The following is a 21,811-nucleotide window of genomic DNA, read 5'->3' on the forward strand; positions in this document are numbered from 1 at the left end:
TAGTGTATTCTGTGTCACCCAGTATGCCTTGCAGTCGTGTGCGTGTGTCTATGGAAGCCACACACAACATGTTACTGGACTGACAAGCAGATTGGACATGCTGTAGAAGACGACAAATCAATGGCTTCATAGCACGCCCTAATACTTATTAACTGGGTGATTGCGTTTCCTATTGTCTTCTTCGCTTTATGACACGGGTCCTAAATGGCTCTTTGAATTGCATAGGATACTGATCCCAGAACCACGTGTATCAAATATTTCCGAATGGTTCAACCGCCATCTGCCCGAATCTAATTAAAATCTATTTTTTCGTCATGTCACCCGCCCGACCCGCGGTTCGCGGATGAAACCGCAAACCGCGCATCTCTAACCACTACTAAACTAATAAAACGGACAAAAGAAAACTCCTTTCATACATTATATTTTATTTGTGGTCCAAAATAACTTTAAAAAATATATCAGTAATGAACTGGCTAGGCCTGACCCCTGACACAACCTTTCTAAGCATTTACTGCAGTTAGGCCCTTCCTGTAATTCTCAGTGATACTACTGCATCTGTCGCCAGGCGTTTTGGCCGACTCCTTGTCCGCAAAAGATTTCAGTTCTCTTAGGCTTGATACATTTATTCTACAAATTGCATGTTCAAGCTCTTTCCACAGATGTTCAATTGAATTAATTCAGGGCTCATGGACGGACACTTTTGAATAGTTTTGCCCGTAGCCATTCTTAAGGGGTTTCGGCTGTGTTTTGGGTAATTGTCTTGTTGGAGGACCCATGACTTGCAATTAGGACTTAGATTTCACATTTTGGCTTGATTGTATGGTCTTGCCTTTTGTTATACCTACGCAGATCAAAGACCAAAGCCTTCTCAGTACATCACCGAGTCATGTCAATGTTTTACAGTGGGTATTGGTCTTCTTTTCTCTATACGCTGTATATGTGTACACCTATATAAACACACTGCTGATATGAATTGCGTGCATTATAATATTAGGAGAACAGCTTGTGATTGCAGTACTTGAAAATACTACTAGTATTATGTCCATATTTTGTGAGTGTTAATATGAATACAAATGTATATTGTTCAGGAGAAGACTTGAAGGAAGTGTTGAGGATAATGGAGGTTGAGTTAATTCAGCTAAAAAAATGGTTTAATATTAATAAGTTATCATTAAATGATAAGAAAACTAAATTTATGGTGTTTAGTGGTGCAAGGACAAATTGTGAAGCAAAATTAAAATTAAATCAAGTGGAAATTGATGGATTATATGAAACTAAATTCTTGGGAATAGTAATTGATCATAAACTGTGTTGGAAACCGCATATTGAATATATAAAGGGAAAAATATCCAAATATATGCCTGCATATGTTGTATTATTCTTGTATTTTTCCATACTTAACGTATTGTGTTGAAATTTGGGGAAATGTTTATAAAACAAACATACACCCAATAATAAAACTTCAAAAAAGGGTCATTAGAATAATACACAAAGCCTGCTACTATGAACATACCAATCCATTATTTATGAGTTCTCATGTATTAAAATTTTCAGACATTGTGTTTTTAAAAACAATGGAAATTATGTTTCGAGTAAAGGACAACTGCCTTCCAGCTTGTATTCTCAGGCTATTTCATTTAAGAGGAGAAAACTATAATTTACTGGGGATATCGATTTTTGAAATAGGTAAAGCGAGAACAAATATAAAATACAAATGTATTACAGTTTTAGGAATTAAATGGTGGAACAAGCTCAGTGATGAGCTGAAGACATGCACTTCTCTGGTAAGGTTTAAGAAAACATTGAAAGGTGAAATAATTGAAAATTATAAAATATAGTAACAATTACTTTCATCCCATTGATTTTTAAGTTTTTTTTTAACGTTGATGTTCCAGACAATCTATTCTCCAGTGAAGGTATAGGATAGGCAAATATAAGCTTTGGCTTCAGCCTATTCCTTTTTTGGTCATTCTTTTTCTTTTCTTTCGTGTGTAAATGTGCATTATTGTATACATATAACATGTACTGTAACACTGATCACACAAAATGGTTGATTGATTTGATTGATTATATGACCGAAATAAACTTATTTCATTCATTCATTCATTGAATGGCTGTTTGTTAACGTGTGCCCTGTGATTGACTAGCGACCGGTCCAGGGTGTATCCCGTCTCTTGCATAAAAAAAGACGTCATGCTAAATCAACCTCATCGTCATTGACTGCACCCATATAATGCTCGACCCATCACAATTGGTGTCATTACAGAATATTTTGTGTACATCTTCTAGATGTATGACTGCGTCTGTGGGATGTTACTTCTTGTGTTTCTCACGACAGCCTTAGCAGCGGGGGATGAGGCTCCACTTTGTGAGGCATTGGGTAGGCCAGAATTCCCTCTCTTATCTGAGGAAGGGGACATCATCTTTGGAGGTGCATTTTTCATACATAGTCAAATTTCCAAGCCTAAACTGGCTTTCAGAGAGACTCCAGAACCCATAAGATGTTCCAGGTACTAAATGCTCTTTTGTGTTGATGGTACACACTGTATGAACATACATTCGGAATGCTATTTTTCAGGATAAATCTTAGAGAATTACGTTTTGTGCAAACATTAATAGTCGCAATCAAGGAGATCAACAATAGCTCTCTGCTGCCCAACATCTCCACCTGTGGGTCAGCGCTGCCTTCAGTGCCTGGCGCCATGGGTCTGACGAATGGACCACAAGCACCAAACTGCTGAAGTCAATGGTGCCTCCAAGTCATCCTCAACCATTGCCATGTTACAAACATCTGGGATTTTCCAAATACTGGTGGTAAATATTTAATTGTTGTCACTATTGTCGCTTTTGTCTCTCTCATTTTTTTCTCCAGATCAGCCCTGTTGCCACTTGTGCCTGTTTAAGTATCAGAAAGGAGTACCCCACCTTCTTTGGAACCATCCCCAGTGACTACTTCTAGAGCAGAGCCTTGGCAAAATTGGTCAAACACTTTGGCTGGTCCTGGGTCGGCACCGTTAGAAGCAACAATGACTTTTGCAACTATGGCATGGCTACATTTATTGCAGCTGCAGGCCAAGAGGGAGTCTGTGTTGAGTACTCTGAAGCCATCTCCAGGACTGATTCCACAGAGAAAGTGTCACAAATTGTCAGAAGGATCGGCGCAGCACAGCTCAGGTTTTAGTTGCTTTCCTCGCACGGGGCGAGATGGACGTTTTGCTATAAGAAGCGATAAAACAGAACCTGACAAGGTTGCAGTGGGTTGGCAGTGAATCCTGGATCACAGCCAAACATCTCTCCATCAAGAAGTACTCACACATCCTGACAGGGGCTCTGGGTTTCACCATCAGAAAGACCAAAATCCCTGGCCTGCGAGAGTTTCTGCTGCAGGTTAACCCAACTCAGAATGAACTGCTCAAAGAATTCTGGGAAGCGAATTTTGACTGTAGCTTTCATTCCGACTAAGCAGTGTACTGGCTCTGAGAGGCTGAGGAATATTGACAATACTTTTACGGACGTGTCTGACCTAAGGCTATCTAACAATGTGAATAAGGCTGTGTATGCAGTGGCCCATGCCACATATAACATTTTTCGATGTCGACAAAGTGTCTCCAATGTGACTCTGTCATGTGTTTGGCCAGATATCTTAGAGACGGAGAACGTTAGAAGTCACCTACCTAAAGTAATGACAACATTTTCTGTTAGGAAACTGAAAAGATTTCCCATTTTTAGATTGTGAAACACCTGCAAACTGTGAACTTCACTCTTCAGTCCGGCGAAAATGTGCACCTTGACAAGAACAGAGACCCCGCTGCAACATAAGTGCTGGTGAACTGGCAGAAAGACGCAGTGGGAGGTGTTGCGTTTGTGACTGTCAGGAGCTATGACGCTTCACTACCACAGGGAAATCAATTCAAGATGAACGGAATTGACATCACATGGGCTACTGATTCCTCAACGGTACCCATCTCCGTAGAAAAACTGAAATGTGTCCATGGTATTTAAAATGGAGTGCTGCTGATTGTTGCAGAGACCCGAGTCCGTGTGCAGTTACAGTTGTCTGCCATTAGGGGAAAACCAATCTGCTGCTTTTCTCGCATCTCTTGTGCTGCTGGGGAGATCCGCAACTCCACCCGTGAGTTTTAAGATGAAATATTAATGTTCTGTTAGCTGTACATGATAAACATTTTGAATGTATTTCATCCATTAATTCATTCTCAAAATAATCTTACTTATCTCATCATATGCAATACAACTTACTTCATCAATTATTATTTATTTATTTAAATTTAAAGTTAAAGTACCAATGATTTTCACACACACACTAGGTGTGGCGAAATTTGGGGAAATGTTTATAAAACAAACATACACCCAATAATAAAACTTCAAAAAAGGGTCATTAGAATAATACACAAAGCCTGCTACTATGAACATACCAATCCATTATTTATGAGTTCTAATGTATTAAAATTTTCAGACATTGTGTTTTTAAAAACAATGGAAATTATGTTTCGAGTAAAGGACAACTGCCTTCCAGCTTGTATTCTCAGGCTATTTCATTTAAGAGGAGAAAACTATAATTTACTGGGGATATCGATTTTTGAAATAGGTAAAGCGAGAACAAATATAAAATACAAATGTATTACAGTTTTAGGAGTTAAATGGTGGAACAAGCTCAGTGATGAGCTGAAGACATGCACTTCTCTGGTAAGGTTTAAGAAAACATTGAAAGGTGAAATAATTGAAAATTATAAAATATAGTAACAATTACTTTCATCCCATTGATTTTTAAGTTTTTTTTTAACGTTGATGTTCCAGACAATCTATTCTCCAGTGAAGGTATAGGATAGGCAAATATAAGCTTTGGCTTCAGCCTATTCCTTTTTTGGTCATTCTTTTTCTTTTCTTTCGTGTGTAAATGTGCATTATTGTATACATATAACATGTACTGTAACACTGATCACACAAAATGGTTGATTGATTTGATTGATTATATGACCGAAATAAACTTATTTCATTCATTCATTCATTGAATGGCTGTTTGTTAACGTGTGCCCTGTGATTGACTAGCGACCGGTCCAGGGTGTATCCCGCCTCTTGCATAAAAAAAGACGTCATGCTAAATCATCCTCATCGTCATTGACTGCACCCATATAATGCTCGACCCATCACATTTGGTGTCATTACAGAATATTTTGTGTACATCTTCTAGATGTATGACTGCGTCTGTGGGATGTTACTTCTTGTGTTTCTCACGACAGCCTTAGCAGCGGCGGATGAGGCTCCACTTTGTGAGGCATTGGGTAGGCCAGAATTCCCTCTCTTATCTGAGGAAGGGGACATCATCTTTGGAGGTGCATTTTTCATACATAGTCAAATTTCCAAGCCTAAACTGGCTTTCAGAGAGACTCCAGAACCCATAAGATGTTCCAGGTACTAAATGCTCTTTTGTGTTGATGGTACACACTGTATGAACATACATTCGGAATGCTATTTTTCAGGATAAATCTTAGAGAATTACGTTTTGTGCAAACATTAATAGTCGCAATCAAGGAGATCAACAATAGCTCTCTGCTGCCCAACATCTCCACCTGTGGGTCAGCGCTACCTTCAGTGCCTGGCGCCATGGGTCTGACGAATGGACCACAAGCACCAAATTGCTCAAGTCAATGGTGCCTCCAAGTCATCCTCAACCATTGCCATGTTACAAACATCTGGGATTTTCCAAATACTGGTGGTAAATATTTAATTGTTGTCAATATTGTCGCTTTTGTTAGTCCCACTTTTGTCGCTCTCATTTTTTTCTCCAGATCAGCCCTGTTGCCACTTGTGCCTGTTTAAGTATCAGAAAGGAGTACCCCACCTTCTTTAGAACCATCCCCAGTGACTACTTCTAGAGCAGAGCCTTGGCAAAATTGGTCAAACACTTTGGCTGGTCCTGGGTCGGCACCGTTAGAAGCAACAAAGACTATTGCAACTATGGCATGGCTACATTTATTGCAGCTGCAGGCCAAGAGGGAGTCTGTGTTGAGTACTCTGAAGCCATCTCCAGGACTGATTCCACCGAGAAGGTGTCACAAATTGTCAGAAGGATCGGCGCAGCACAGCTCAGGTTTTAGTTGCTTTCCTCGCACGGGGCGAGATGGACGTTTTGCTATAAGAAGCAATAAAACAGAACCTGACCAGGTTGCAGTGGGTTGGCAGTGAATCCTGGATCACAGCCAAACATCTCTCCATCAAGAAGTACTCACACATCCTGACAGGGGCTCTGGGTTCCACCATCAGAAAGACCAAAATCCCTGGCCTGCGAGAGTTTCTGCTGCAGGTTAACCCAACTCAGAATGAACTGCTCAAAGAATTCTGGGAAGCGAATTTTGACTGTAGCTTTCATTCCGACTAAGCAGTGTACTGGCTCTGAGAGGCTGAAGAATATTTACAATAATTTTACGGACGTGTCTGACCTAAAGCTATCTAACAATGTGAATATAACATGTTCCGATGTCGACAAGGTGTCTCCAATGTGACCCTGTCATGTGTTTGGCCAGATATCTTAGAGACGGAGAACGTTAGAAGTCACCTACCTAAAGTAATGACAACATTTTCTGTTAGGAAACTGAAAAGATTTCCCATTTTTAGATTGTGAAACACCTGCAAACTGTGAACTTCACTCTTCAGTCCGGCGAAAATGTGCACCTTGACAAGAACAGAGACCCCGCTGCAACATAAGTGCTGGTGAACTGGCAGAAAGACGCAGTGGGAGGTGTTGCGTTTGTGACTGTCAGGAGCTATGACGCTTCACTACCACAGGGAAATCAATTCAAGATGAACGGAATTGACATCACATGGGCTACTGATTCCTCAACGGTACCCATCTCCGTAGAAAAACTGAGATGTGTCCATGGTATTTAAAATGGAGTGCTACTGATTGTTGCAGAGACCCGAGTCCGTGTGCAGTTACAGTTGTCTGCCATTAGGGGAAAACCAATCTGCTGCTTTTCTCGCATCTCTTGTGCTGCTGGGGAGATCCGCAACTCCACTCGTGAGTTTTAAGATGAAATATTAATGTTCTGTTAGCTGTACATGATAAACATTTTGAATGTATTTCATCCATTAATTCATTCTCAAAATAATCTTACTTATCTCATCATATGCAATACAACTTACTTCATCAATTATTATTTATTTATTTAAATTTAAAGTTAAAGTACCAATGATTTTCACACACACACTAGGTGTGGAGAAATTTGTCCTCTGCATTTGACCCATTCCTTTGTTCACCCCCTGAGAGGTGAGGGGAGCAGTGGGCAGCAGCGGTGCCGCGCCCGGGAATCATTTGTGGTGATTCAACCCCCAATTCCAACCCTTGATGCTGAGTGCCAAGCAGGGAGGTCATGGGTCCCATTTTTATAGCCTTTGGTATGACTCGACCGGGGTTTGAACTCCCAACCTACCGATCTCAGGGCGGACACTCTAACCACTAAGCAACTGAGTAGCTTTATATTGTGATTACTTATGCAGTATATTGTGAATAAATTGAGAACAGGAAGTGAACAAAGGTTTTTCGAAATAAACTCAAACTCAAACTCAAACATTAGAGTTGTACGGTATACCAGAATTAGTTTAGTACCGCGATACTAATTAATCATTTTCGGTTCTATACTGCCTCTGAAAAGTACCGGTCCGCCACCACTCTAGCGTATCTAGTCGATACTACTATGATTATGTCGATATGTTTTGGCATTACAACATCTTCTTTCGTTTTTTAATTTTATTTCATTATGTTTATAAACTCAGGAATATGTCCCTGGACACATGAGAACTTTGAATATGATCAATGTATGATCGTGTAACGACGGCTGAGTCATACCAGACTATAGAAATGGGGCCCATTGCCTCCCTGCTTTGCACTCAGCATCAAGGGTTGGAATTGGGGCTTTAATCACCAAAATGATTCCCGAACACAGACACCGCTGCTGCTCACTGTTCCCCTCACCTACCACGGGGTCAAACAAGGAGATGGGTCAAATGCAGAGGGCAATTTCACCACACTGACTGTGTGTGTGACTATCAATGGTACTTTAACTTAAACTTAACTTGGTATTGGATTGATACCCAAATGTGTGGTATCATCCAAAACTAATATAAAGTATTAAACAACAGAAGAATAAGTGATTATTAAATTTTAACAGAAGTGTAGATGAAACATGTTAAAATAGAAAGTAGGGAGATATTAACAGTAAATGAGCAAATAGATTAATCATTAATTTTCAACCACTTGTCCTTAACAATGTATACGAAATAATAGAATGATAAATGACACAATACGTTACTGCATACGTCAGCAGATAAATTAGGAGCCTTTGTTTCCCGTTTACTAATAAAAGACAAGTTGTCTAGTAAGTTCACTATTTTATCTAAGGACAAACATGCAATAAAAAAACATACATGTATGTTTAATGTACCCTCAAATCTTTTTGTTAAAATAAAACCAATAATGCAGTTTTTTGTAGTCCCCGAAAAGTACCGAAAAGTATCAAAATCATTTTGATACCGGTACCAAAAGATTGGTATCTAAAATATTGGTATTAATGAAATCAAACAATGGATGTCCGCTAACTTTTTGCAACTCAACGCCAAAAAAACGGAAATGCTGATTATCGGTCCTGCTAGACACCAAACTCTATTTAGTGATACAACTTTAACATTTGACAACCAAACAATTAAACAAGGCGACTCGGTAAAGAATCTGGGTATTCGACCCAACTCTCTCCTTTGAGCCACACATTAAAAGCGTTACTAAAACGGCCTTCTTTCATCTCCGTAATATCGTAAAAATTTTGCTCCATCCTGTCCACTAAAGACGCTGAAATCATTATCCATGCGTTTGTTACGTCTCGCCTCGATTACTGTAACATATTATTTTCGGCTCTCCCCATGTCTAGCATTAAAAGATTACAGTTGGTACAAAATGCGGCTGCTAGACTTTTGACAAGAACAAGAAAGTTTGATCACATCACGCCTGTACTGGCTCACCTGCACTGGCTTCCTGTGCACTTAAGATGTGACTTTAAGGTTTTAATACTTAGGTATAAAATACTACACGCTCTAGCTCCAGCCTATCTTGCCGATTGTATTGTACCATATGTCCTGGCAAGAAATCTGCGTTCAAAGAACTCCGGCTTATTAGTGATTCCCAAAGCCCAAAAAAAGTCTGCGGGCTATGGAGTGTTTTCATTTCGGGCTCCAGTACTCTGTTCGAGATGCCACCTCAGTAGAAGCATTTAAGTCTCACCTTAAAACTCATTTGTATACTCTAGCCTTTAAATAGACTCCCTTTTTAGACCAGTTGATCTGCCGTTTCTTTTCTTTTTCTCCTATGTCCCACTCTCCCTTGTGGAGGGGGTCCGGTCCGATCCAGTGGCCATGGATGACGTACTGGTTGCCCAGAGTCGGGACCCTGGATGAACCGCTCGTCCAGAGTCGGGACTCTGGATGGACCGCTCGCCTGTGTATCAGCTTGGGGGATGGTTTCCTGCTGGCTCCGCTGTGAACGGGACTCTCGCTGATGTGTTGGATAAGCTTTGGACTAGACTAGACTCTCGCGGCTGTGTTGGATCCATTATGGATTGAACTTTCACAGTATCATGTTAGACCCGCTCGACATCCATTGCTTTCGTCCTCTCCAAGGTTCTCATAGTCATCATTGTCACCGACGTCCCACTGGGTCATCATTGTCACCGACGTCCCACTGGGTGTGAGTTTTCCTTGCCCTTATGTGGGCCTACCGAGGATGTCGTATTGGTTTGTGTTGTGGTTTATGCAGCCCTTTGAGACACTAGTGATTCAGGGCTATATAAGTAAACATTGATTGATTGATTGATATCACACTGACTGGCCACACCATTAGGTACACTTGCTCAATGTAATGACAGAAGAGCTGTATAAACTAAAGAAAATCATGGTACTCGGTTTTGACTGTCAATGGTGAGTGGTGTGCGTACCACCTTGACTTGACTCGGTGCATTTGTTCTATTTAGATTCTGCAGAGTGTTTCTAATGCATGCGAGAGGATTGGTCCAATGAAAACCACAGACAGTGTGCGCCAAAGGTGATTGAGTTCCTGTCCAATGGAGAAACCATGGGGGCTCTGCTGACCACATTCTCACTCTTTGGAGCAGGTCTAACTGTAATGGTGTCCTGTATCTACTTCTGTTTCCAACACACTCCTCTTGTGAGAGCCAGCAACTCAGAGCTGAGCTTCCTCCTGCTCTTCTCCCTGACTTTGGGATTCTTGTGCTCACTGATGTTCATAGGCAAGCCCTCAGACTGGTCCTGCATGCTGCGCCACACGGCCTTTGGTATTACTTTTGCCCTGTGCCTTTCCTGCGTCTTGGCTAAAATTATAGCCGTGGTAACGGCCTTCAAGGCAACAAGGCCGGCAAACATAATGGTACAATGTTCTGCTCTACTTCAAAGGACCAGCGTCCTCAGCTGCACTTCTATTCAGATGTTTGTTTGCGTGCTTTGGCTGAAACTTACACCACCATTAACCTACAGAAATGCAGGCCATGCTACGGAGAAGATCATTTTAGAGTGTAATTTTGGGTTCTCCAGCTGGGTTATGGGTTGTGTTTGGGTACATCGGCCTGCTTGCTGTTCTGTGCTTCGTTCTCGCTTTTTTGCCTTAATGAAGCCAAATTCATCATTTTCAGCATGTTGATATTCTGTGCAGTCTGGATCTTTTTTTATCCCTGCTTATGTCAGCTCTCCCTCAAGCTTTGGGTTACTTTTCTGTATATTTGCGCCAAAATGTTATATTTTATTGTTGAAATCAGAGAAAAATACAAAGAAACATATGATTGGGAAAAAACAATGACCGTGGAATATTTTAATGGCATTGCAAGATTATCTTTTGCCTGTAAAATTACTATTCAAAAGTTGTACTGATAAGATTACGTGTAGATAACTGCGTTGCTGCATTTCATTTCATGTTGAGGTGATGCAACCACTCCTGTTATAATGTAAACAGACTTCAGTAAGTATACGCTCAATGAGTAATTTATTTGATACCTGTTTTTAGAGCTAATACAAGAGCTGTGTCAAACAGTCTGTCTAATGTTGTGTCTGACTGGTCTTCCTCTCAGGGAATTAAAGTCACTGGTGAATCCCAAGTACTTTCAGATGACATATATGTTGGGTAATAAGGACCAAAAAGACAGAATAGGAATATTATTAAGTTTTACTAAATCTTTAGGAGACCAGCCTTAGAATGCGGTAATACCAGCATCTCGAAGCGGTCTGAAAATCAAACAGAAAGAGACAGCTTATTGAGTACGAAAACAGCCCCCACCCGCCCAGAAAGGAATAAAGCCTCATTGTTCTAATACTGATAAGGTAAAAAGGGAGTAGACCATACTCCCACATTCCAACGCCTTCAGGTAAGGCACAGAGTTTACTTGCATACATAAGATACAAGCATAAAGAGTACACATGGGAAAATATTAGCTGCTTTAAATATGACTATGAATAAAGAAATAACTCTTAAAGGCCTAATGAAACCCACTACTACCGACCACGCAGTCTGATAGTTTATATATCAATTATGAAATCTTTACATTGCAACACATGCCAATACGGCCAGTTTAGTTTACTAAATTACAATTTTAAATTTCCCGCGCAGTTTCCTGTTGAAAACGTTGCGGAATGATGACGCGTATGATGACGCGTGTTTGTGACGTTATTGGTTGGAGGGGAAATATTAGCCCAGCACAACTTACGGCTATAAGTCGTCTTTCTTCATCGCCCAATTACACAGTATTTTGGACATCTTTGTTGCTGAATCTTTTGCAATTTGTTCAATTAATAATGGAGAAGTCAAAGTAGAAAGATGGAGGTGGGAAGCTTTAGCCTTTAGCTACAAAAACACACAGTGTTTCCTTGTTTAAAATTCCCGGAGGTGAAGGATCAGAGCGGTCAAGCGAACATGGTTCCCGACCACTTGTCAACCGGCAGGTTTTGGTGAGAAAATTGTGGTAAAAAGTCGCCTCTTACCGGTGATCAGCGGGGCTTCTGTCCTGCTGCAGCTTTGTGACTTCCCTCAGAGACTGGCGTCAACACACCCGTGGCCACACCCCTCCGACTATCAGCTACTATTTAACTCACTAAAACACTAGCAACACAATAGAAAGATAAGGGATTTCCCAGAATTATCTTAGTAAATGTGTCTAAAAACATCTGAATCGCTCCCAATGCAATCGCCTTTTTTTTTTACCAAATTTTTTTTTTTTAATTTTTTTTGTAGTCCTTCACTCTAAATTTTCTCATCCACGAATCTTTCATCCTCGCTCAAATTAATGGGGAAATTGTTGCTTTCTCAGTCCGAATAGCTCTTGCTGCTGGAGGCTCACATTATAAACAATGTGAGGATGTGAGGAGCCTTCACACCGGTGACGTCACGCGCACATTGTCTGCTACTTCCGGTAAAGGCAAGGCTTTTTTATTAGCGACCAAAAGTTGCGAACTTTATCGTCGATGTTCTCTACTAAATCCTTTCAGCAAAAATATGGCAATATCGCGAAATGATCAAGTATGACACATAGAATGGACCTGCTATCCCCGTTTGAAGAAGAAAATCTAATTTCAGTAGGCCTTTAAAAATATATGCATTCCCCATATAAACCAATAGGGATAGGTATCGAATTCCATCGGTACTAACGGGTATCAATTCACATGAACTCAAACAGTATCATATTTCGAAACTTTCTTTTCCCTGGTACTTAAACTCCTTCAGCTCTCACTGGATCGGTTCGCAGCCGAGTGTGAAGCAGCCGGAATGAGAATCAGCACCTCCAAATCCGAGTCCATGGTTCTCTCCCGGAAAAGGGTGGAGTGCCATCTCCGGGTTGGGGAGGAGACCCTGCCCCAAGTGGAGGAGTTCAAGTACCTAGGAGTCTTGTTCACGAGTGGGGGAAGAGTGGATCGTGAGATCGACAGGCGGATCGGTGCGGCGTCTTCAGTAATGCGGACGTTGTACCGATCTGTTGTGGTGAAGAAGGAGCTGAGCCGGAAGGCAAAGCTCTCAATTTACCGGTCGATCTTCGTTCCCATCCTCACCTATGGTCATGAGCTTTGGGTAATGACCGAAAGGATAAGATCACGGGTACAAGCGGCCGAAATAAGTTTCCTCCGCCGTGTGGCGGGGCTCTCCCTTAGAGATAGGGTGAGAGGCCCTGTCATCCGGGAGGAACTCAAAGTAAAGCCGCTGCTCCTCCACATCGAGAGGAGCTAGATGAGGTGGCTCGGGCATCTGGTCAGGATGCCACCCGAACGCCTCCCGAGGGAGGTGTTTAGGGCACGTCCAAGAAGACCCAGGACACGTTGGGAAGACTATGTCTCCCGGCTGGCCTGGGAACGCTTCGGGATCCCCCGGGAAGAGCTGGACGAAGTGGCTGGGGAGAGGGAAGTCTGGGCTTCCCTGCTTAGGCTGCTGCCCCCGCGACCCGACCTCGGATAAGCAGAAGAAGATGGATGGATGGATGGGATGGATGTTTCCCTGATTGGTCACCAGCTCAAACACTTAGTAAAACAAGCACTACAGCAGTACTCAGAGCAGATTGTTTCTAGGTAATGATGCTTTTTTTTCCATGGCAGCATAGCAAGTATGCCTGATGCAAAGTGTTTGAACATAAAGTTTGGCTCCACTTGTTCAAAATGTGGTAGCTCAGTGATAACTTACATCGGTTCAAGCATATACATGGTACTGATTAGCATTAGCAATTTTACACGGCAATTTTTAACACCCCCAAATTTGAGATACGCCTTATCAATCAAACAATCAAACGGCGAGTGTGTAATAAGTACACAACTTACAGTATAAACACTTTGTAGGGCTGAACATAACATTCCATTTCATAGCAAATACTACTTCCCCACTAGGCAACACACCGTAATCCATACACTCAACTCAGGTGTAAAACTCAAGGCCCGGAAGCCAAGTCGGGCCCGCCACATTATATATAGTGGCTGGCGAAAGCCTATAAATAATATGCATTAATAAAATGCTTAATCTTTTCTTACTAAATATATATATATTTCCCTTTTGACATTAAAAAACATATAATGCATGCAGCTGCATATATTTTAAAACAAATATTATCAAAATCCGAATATTATATTATCATGTATTACTAAAAATGTTTTTATTAAAATAAAGATAAATACTGCACTTAAATATCTGCTTGACTTATGATTTAAAAAAAAAATTATCAATCAAATTGTACACTGTAGAATTGACAATAGATTTTACGGTTAAATCCGCCAACTGAGGTTTTTTACTGTAAACTCAATTTAGGTACTGTTTTTTTTTTCCATATACAGTAAAACACAAAAAAAATTGAAAAAAAATAACAAAAAAAACATTGAAACAGCAAGATTTGACCGTAAAAAAACACAACCTGGCAGCTCTGTTGCATGAATGTTATCGCTAAAAACAGTGGTATTGTTTTTTCATTCCACTCCATTTATTCCATTTCTTATATGCTGTAAAAAGCACACTGCTTTCACTGTAACATTCTGGTGACTGAGCTGCCAGTTTTTAAAGTAAAATGTAAAGACTTTTTTTGCAGCTTATGTAAAAAAATACATTGTTAATGTAATATATATATATAAATATATATATATATATGTACATTCCTATAATACTCATTGATAGATGTGGCCCTTTGAAGTGGCCCTCAATGAAAATGAGTTTGACACCTCTGTACTACCGCAATCTTGTAATTGCAACTGCATACAAAGTCTACTTTATAACACAGTACAATTAGGGCTGGGCGATAAAGCCTTTCATTAATATCTCAATAGTTTTAGGCCATATCATGATACATGATATAAATCTCGATATTTTGCCTTAGCCTTGAATTAACACTTGATGCATATAATCCCAGCAGTATGATGATTCTATGTGTCTACATTAAAACATTCTTGTACATACTGCATTAATATATGCTCATTTTAAACTTTCATGCAGAGAGATAGATCACAACTAAGTCCATTTTTAAAACTGTATTTATTAAACAGTTATTAAGCAGTAGCACAAACGTTAATGTAAATTCTAAAAAGATTGTCAGAGACATTTTAAAACAAGTTATTAGTGCACTTTTGTGCATGATGTCACTAGGATGACATATCATAACAAAACTAAATTAAAGTGCACTTTTTGTACTGAACTCCAATACAATAGTTTAAAACTTATAAAGTGCACTTTTGTGCATTATTTCACACAATATATTTCATCCATCCATCTATCCATTTTCTACCGCTTATTCCCTTTCGGGTAGTGGGGGCGGCTGGTGCCTACCTCAGCTACAATCGGGTGGAAGGCAGTGTACACCCTGGACAAGTCGCCACCTCATCGCAGGACCAACACAGATAGACAGACAACATTCATACTCACATTCATACACTAGGGCCAATTTAGTGTTACCAATCAACCTATCCCCAGGTGAATGTCTTTGGAGGTGGGAGGAGCCTATCCCCAGGTGCATGTCTTTGGAAGTAGAAGGAAGCCGGAGTACCCGAAGGGGAACCCACGCAGTCACGGGGAGGACATGCAAACTCCACAGAGAAAGCTCCCGAGCCCGGGATTGAACCCAGGACTACTCAGGACCTTCCTATTGTGAGGCAGACGCACTAACCTTCAATAACTGTCAAATAAAAAATAGCTGCATAAAAGGAAATCCAATAGTGTATGTCCTTCACTATGTGGTAGTTTACTGCGGACGTTATCTCCTTCTGTTGTTGACTTTTTTTCATAAGGTGTTGATATGGAAATTGTTGCTTCGGTATTTTGTTGGTGTGACACCAGCTGGAGATGTTGACATGCGGAGTAATCACTCTTCATTCTTTAGGAGGTGACTTTTCAAATGGTACTACACATTAGCAGTGCTGCTACGCTTTTTCCGCACACTTGTAAAACCTCTTCCCGCTTGAAGCCAAACCACCGCCAGACGATGGACTTCCTGCTGTTTTTCTTGGGAATTAATTCTTCCTTCATTTGTTACCACACCGCTAGCATCACAATGAACCTTACCATGTCACAACTTGTCTGCTCTGCGAAGGCGTATGACGTTGTGACAGTATGGTGACGTATGTAAGAAGGTGCGCTTGTTTTACGTCTCTGTGAGAAGCAGATACAAGAAAAAGTGAGAAAAGCCTGCAGTGTAATGCCCGCAGCTAAAAGCAACTGCGTGAGAACATATTCTCGAATATCAAGATATAGTCATTTTCTATATCGCACAGAGAAAAACCCGCAATATATCGAGTATATTCGATATATCGCCCAGCCCTAAATACAATACTTGCAAATGAGACTCAAAAGTGTAAAAAACAACAAATAAAACTGTCAACCTCCATTATCTTTCACAAATATGTCACTGTTAAAAACTTTTAATTAAAAAAAATTATTTGCTATTGAAAAACAACATTTCTTAACACATTAACACACACAAAAGTACAAACGGGACGGCGTGGCGCAGTGAAAGAGTGGCCTTGCGCAACCCGAGGGTCCCAGGTTCAATCCCCACATAGTACCAACATCCTCACGTTTGTTGTGTCCGCAGCAAGACACTTCACCCTTGCTCCGGATGGGTGCTGGTTAACGCCTTGCATTGCAGCTCCCTTCATCAGGCTGTGAATGTGTGTGTGCATGGGTAATTGTGGAAGTAGTGTCAAAGCGCTTTGAGCACCTTAAAGGTAGAAAAGCGCTATACAAGTACTACCCAGAATTAAACAATTGGTATTGTTGAGTACCAGTATCGATTCAAAAGCACCCATCCCTATTTACCAACGTACACTTAATTCAGAAAGGTATTAGTTTAAGAATGTGCGTTTTATTTTCTGTAATATGTTTTGAAAAAACACTGTTGCCGATAGAGCTTTCTTTTGGGTCTCAAATTTGGTGTCAAGTACCCAATGAAGTGATGGGTTATTGTATTTTTGAACTACATTTGCTGTTCTGGAAATGGAAATGGTTGGAAATACTCATATTTTCTGCATATGATAGAATATACTGGACAGAGTCTTGTTTCTTAAAGTTTAACAATGCAAAACTGATTGCATGGGTTAAATACAACTTAAATTCAACACATTCCAAACAAATAAACGAGAGCTCTTTTTTGAAGCACTTTATTTTATAAAACTACATTAATTTCTCTTGGTACCTCCCACCTCCTGCCCCTCCTTGCAGACTGATTATATGCTGCTTTAAAAGGTATAAAACATGCAGTGCTCCTGATTCACTTAAATGGTCCAGCCATGTTACTCTGTGACTTGGCCTCATGCTCAAACACCATGACGTCCACACACAGGTGGGCAGAGCAGGGTTGGGCACTTCTACACCTGTTCCTGGTAGCGTCTTTCTCTTGGGCCGATCACCCAATCTGCAAGCGCAGAGGAAATACTGAGAACCCCCAGCTGTTTAAGGATGGAGACATCATGTTGGGGGGCATCTTTTCTCTCCACAGCAGCTGGATTCACCGAAAGGATACCTACGTGCACAAGCCGCCTCCACTGCAGTGCACCAGGTAAATAAACCATAGCAGGGACATTGGAATGCATTCACTTTACATTTTTGCATAAAGCTGCTTGCAACTATCTGTACACAGTTTGAATTTTAGGGGATTCCAGTTTGCCCAGGCTATGCTCTTTGCCATCGAGGAGATAAACAACAGCACAGACCTGCTGCCCGGTCTCACTCTGGGCTATAAAATCTATGACTCTTGCGGCTCCATTTCTAGAGGGGTAAGGGTTGCCCTGGCTTTGGCCAATGGAGACTCGGACGGTCCTTTGGACGAGCCCTGCACCAGACCAGCCCAAGTTCAAGCTATTGTGGGTGAGACGTCGTCCTCTCCTTGCATGGCTATTGCTACTGTAATCGGACCCTTTCACATCCCACTGGTGGGTAGGACTGGGTGTAATGTACAGTCAATCATAAATAAATATTGTTAATAATGATGTCCTCTATTCCTGCAGATCAGTCACTTTGCCACCTGTGCTTGCCTCAGCGATAAAGTCAAATACCGGTCTTTCCTCAGAACAATACCTAGTGATTACTACCAAAGTAGAGCCCTGGCACAGCTAGTCAAACACTTTGGGTGGACCTGGGTTGGAGCTATTAACACCAATGATGATTATGGTAACAACGGAATGGCCACATTTACAGCATCTGCCCGACAGCTCGGTATCTGCCTGGAGTACTCAGTGTCTTTCTTTAGGACTGATCCACCAGACAAAATACAAAAGATAATAAATGTCATTAAGCGTTCCACTTCCAAAGTGATTGTCGCATTCCTCTCCCACATGGACATAGATGTGCTGATACCCCAATTGTCTTATCACAACCTGACCGGCTACCAGTGGGTTGGCACTGAAGGTTGGATATTTGATTCCCAAACTGCCACTATGGATCAGCATCACATCTTGGATGGAGCCATCGGCCTGTCCATTCCCAAAGCACATGTATCGGGCATGAGGGAGTTTATATTGGATGTCAAACCCCTCAATTCATCTGGTGATGACACTTTCAAAAAATTCTGGGAGACATTGTTCAACTGTCAGCTCAAGCAAACAAACTTGTCCTCAAGGAGTCCGAGGAAGTGCAGTGATTTTGAGGACCTGGGCAACATTCACAACAGCTTCACTGATATGTCACTCATGCCAATCTTTAATAATGTCTATAAAGCAGTGTACACTGTCGTCCACGCACTTCATGGTATTCTTGGTTGTAACACAACATGTAACACAGAGGTGCAGCTAAAGCCATCCACAGTAGGTACATTCCAAAGTGTAAGAAAAATTAAATAAATAAGCTATTTATTATTTATATGTATCTCTGTTTAGATTTTACACCACATGAAGAATATTCGCTTCATAACTAAGGAAGGAGATGAAGTTTACTTTAATGAGAATGGAGACCCAACAGCCAAATATGAAATCATAAACTGGCAGCCCGGAGAAAACGGGGTTGTCACATTTGTCACAGTCGGTTTGTATGACGCATCTGCAGACAAACAGCTGACTTTGCATACTAAGTCTCTGGTTTGGGCAGAGAACTCCCACCAGGTAAGCAGGGGTGCAACAGACAAAGTTAAATTGCAATGTATAGGAGAATTCACAAAATGTTGAAATAATGCAGGTGCCGATGTCAGTTTGCAGTGAGAAGTGTCGCCCGGGGACACGCAAAGTTCTGCAGAAAGGAAGGCCTGTCTGCTGCTATGACTGTGTGAGGTGTGCAGAGGGTGAATATAGCAACATAACAGGTAGTCAGACCTTTGAAAAAAAAAATATATATACCGTATTTTCCGAACCATAGGACGTACTGGATTATAAAGAAAACTGCCAATAAATGGACTATTATAGGGCGCATTAGTGGAGTCATTTTTATTTTATTTTCTAAATGTAAAACGCTTTCTTGTGGCCTACATAACATGTAATGGTGGTTCTTAGGTCAAAATGTTGCATAGATGATGTTTTCAGATCAACTTCAAGCCGCTTTCTGACAGTCACTTCCGAATTTGCCTTTTTGTGGTCTTATTTACGTGATTCACCTTCGACAGTATCTTCTCCCCGTCATCTTTGTTGTAGCGGTGTAGCGTGCAAGGACGGGAATCGAGGAAGAGTCAAAAAAAAGCGCTAAATGTTTTAATGACATTCAGACTCTACTTCAATCAATAACAGAGCAGCATCTCCTCATCCGGAAACCACAACACCGGAAATGTGTCCCGTGAAAAACCGTTCGACCGGAACTTTAATAACTTTAGTTCTTCAGGTGAATAATGTAAACTCACTACACTGGTATGTTTTACCACTTTTATGGCTAGTATACTGACAGATATGAGTTAGAACTTTCACTACTTTGTATTAGAAATGGCAACATTGGAGAATGAATGTCCCATAACAAGAAGATAGAGAAAAAGAAGATAATTATAAGGTGGACGCGTGCAATTGTTCAAGATTTATGCAGATCCCATCAGCAGGTACCAGAAGGTAAGAAAAGTTGCTTTTGCATAACATTGGGAAACAAAACGCCTGATTTATTGTCTTACCTTGGACACACACCATAATAATACTCGTATGTTGAAACACATCAAACGGTGCAGCCTCCACTTATATCTTATGTTTGGGGCGGTATAGCTCGGTTGGTAGAGCGGCCGTGCCAGCAACTTGAGGGTTGCAGGTTCGATCCTCGCTTCTGCCATCCTAGTCACTGCCGTTGTGTCCTCGAGCAAGACACTTTACCCACCTGCTCCCAGTGCCACCCACACTGGTTTAAATGTAACTTAGTTATTGGGTTTCACTATGTAAAGCGCTTTGAGTCACTAGAGAAAAGCGCTATATAAATATATTTCACATCTACTGGTCACACTTATCATTGCACCATGTACCAAATAAAATTGCTTCGAGGTGGGTTAGCTAAAAAAAAACCTATTCCTAACATTAGGCGCACCGCGTTCTTAGGCGCACTGTCGAGTTTTGAGAAAAAAAAAAGGATTTTGAGTTCGCCTTATAGTCCGGAAAATACGGTGTACGCGTAACCTCTTTGGTCAAATCAAAATGATTGCATACTTGGAAAACGATTACATTTGCAGTTCAGCAAATGTAACCGGAGCTACAAAAGATAAGACTCCACACAGATATTAATGAAAATGTAGTCTGAGAAATGTTTTCAATTTCAGATTCTGCCACATGTGCGCGATGTCCCTCTGAGTTCTGGTCAAATGAGAGAAGAAACGCCTGCTTGAAAAAAGAAGCCGAGTTCCTGTCTTACGAGGAGGTCATGGGAGCGATCCTCACCGTGGCGTCTTTACTTGGCTCGTGCATGACAGCGGCTGTAGCCTGTGTTTTCTTTAAATACAGGAAAACACCCATAGTCAGGGCCAACAACTCGGAGCTGAGCTTCCTGTTGCTGTTCTCCCTGACATTGTGCTTCCTGTGCTCTCTGACCTTCATCGGCCCGCCCACCGAGTGGTCCTGCATGCTGCGCCACACAGCTTTTGGAATCACCTTTGTGCTTTGCATCTCTTGCATTCTGGGGAAGACCATAGTGGTGCTTATGGCCTTCAGGGCCACACTACCTGACAGTAATGTCATGAAGTGGTTCGGGCCTCTTCAGCAGAGGCTTAGTGTGCTGGCGTTCACTCTTATACAAGTCATCATATGCATCCTCTGGCTAACATTGGCTCCTCCTTTTCCTTTGAAGAATTTCAAGGAGTATAAAGATAAAATCATTTTGGAGTGCGCCGTGGGTTCAGCCGTGGGATTCTGGGCTGTGCTTGGCTACATCGGTCTTTTGGCCGTGTTGTGTTTCATTCTGGCCTTTTTGGCGCGGAAGTTGCCCGATAACTTTAACGAAGCCAAATTGATTACCTTTAGCATGTTGATATTTTCCGCAGTGTGGATCACTTTCATCCCCGCGTATATCAGCTCCCCTGGGAAGTTCAGTGTCACTGTGGAAATATTTGCGATATTGGCCTCCAGTTTTGGATTGCTCATTTGCATATTTGTGCCTAAATGTTACATAATACTAATGCGACCTGAGAAGAACACAAAAAAGAACATGATGAGTAAAGGGACACTAAAATCCTTATAAATACTTAACACAACACAACACAACACATTTGTTTAGATTTAGAGACGGTGAACACCTCTTTATTAGTAAAACTAGATAGATATATTATGGCAACCGTTTTATTAATTTGCCCATCATTCACAATCCTTCTGTGAGACAAGAGCACACGTCTTTCACTTTTCTGTGCATTCT

The 21,811-nt window shown here is 41.2% G+C and overlaps 2 protein-coding genes and 1 pseudogene across 2 annotated transcripts; all 3 read left to right on the forward strand.

The window, feature by feature from the left end:
- LOC133537438 (uncharacterized) overlaps window positions 1-6,521 on the forward strand; it is a 29,559-nt pseudogene extending 23,038 nt beyond the window's left edge.
- Window positions 6,522-6,819: 298 nt separating this feature from the next.
- On the forward strand, window positions 6,820-10,873 carry LOC133537439 (vomeronasal type-2 receptor 26-like). Its single transcript, XM_061878445.1, is given in 6 exon segments — window positions 6,820-6,861; window positions 6,952-7,036; window positions 10,035-10,597; window positions 10,599-10,681; window positions 10,683-10,737; window positions 10,739-10,873. Coding segments are annotated over 6 exon segments (963 nt in total).
- Window positions 10,874-17,382: 6,509 nt separating this feature from the next.
- On the forward strand, window positions 17,383-21,640 carry LOC133537136 (extracellular calcium-sensing receptor-like). Its single transcript, XM_061878025.1, has 6 exons — window positions 17,383-17,576; window positions 17,658-17,949; window positions 18,025-18,819; window positions 18,892-19,113; window positions 19,187-19,310; window positions 20,727-21,640. The coding sequence occupies exons 1-6, from the start codon at window positions 17,488-17,490 to the stop codon at window positions 21,638-21,640; spliced, it is 2,436 nt and encodes an 811-aa protein (XP_061734009.1). The 5' UTR covers window positions 17,383-17,487.
- Window positions 21,641-21,811: the final 171 nt, after the last annotated feature.

The sequence above is a fragment of the Nerophis ophidion genome, linkage group LG18 (genome assembly GCF_033978795.1).
Source record: "Nerophis ophidion isolate RoL-2023_Sa linkage group LG18, RoL_Noph_v1.0, whole genome shotgun sequence".
Taxonomy (NCBI): domain Eukaryota; kingdom Metazoa; phylum Chordata; class Actinopteri; order Syngnathiformes; family Syngnathidae; genus Nerophis; species Nerophis ophidion.

Bases quoted from the DNA above. Each gene is read 5' to 3' on its own strand.
- LOC133537136 (XM_061878025.1), top strand. From the start codon at position 17,488: ATGTTGGGGGGCATCTTTTCTCTCCACAGCAGCTGGATTCACCGAAAG. The intron at 17,577-17,657 runs GTAAATAAACCA...ATCTGTACACAG, and splicing joins CCTCCACTGCAGTGCACCAG to TTTGAATTTTAGGGGATTCC. The intron at 17,950-18,024 runs GTGGGTAGGACT...CTATTCCTGCAG, and splicing joins GACCCTTTCACATCCCACTG to ATCAGTCACTTTGCCACCTG.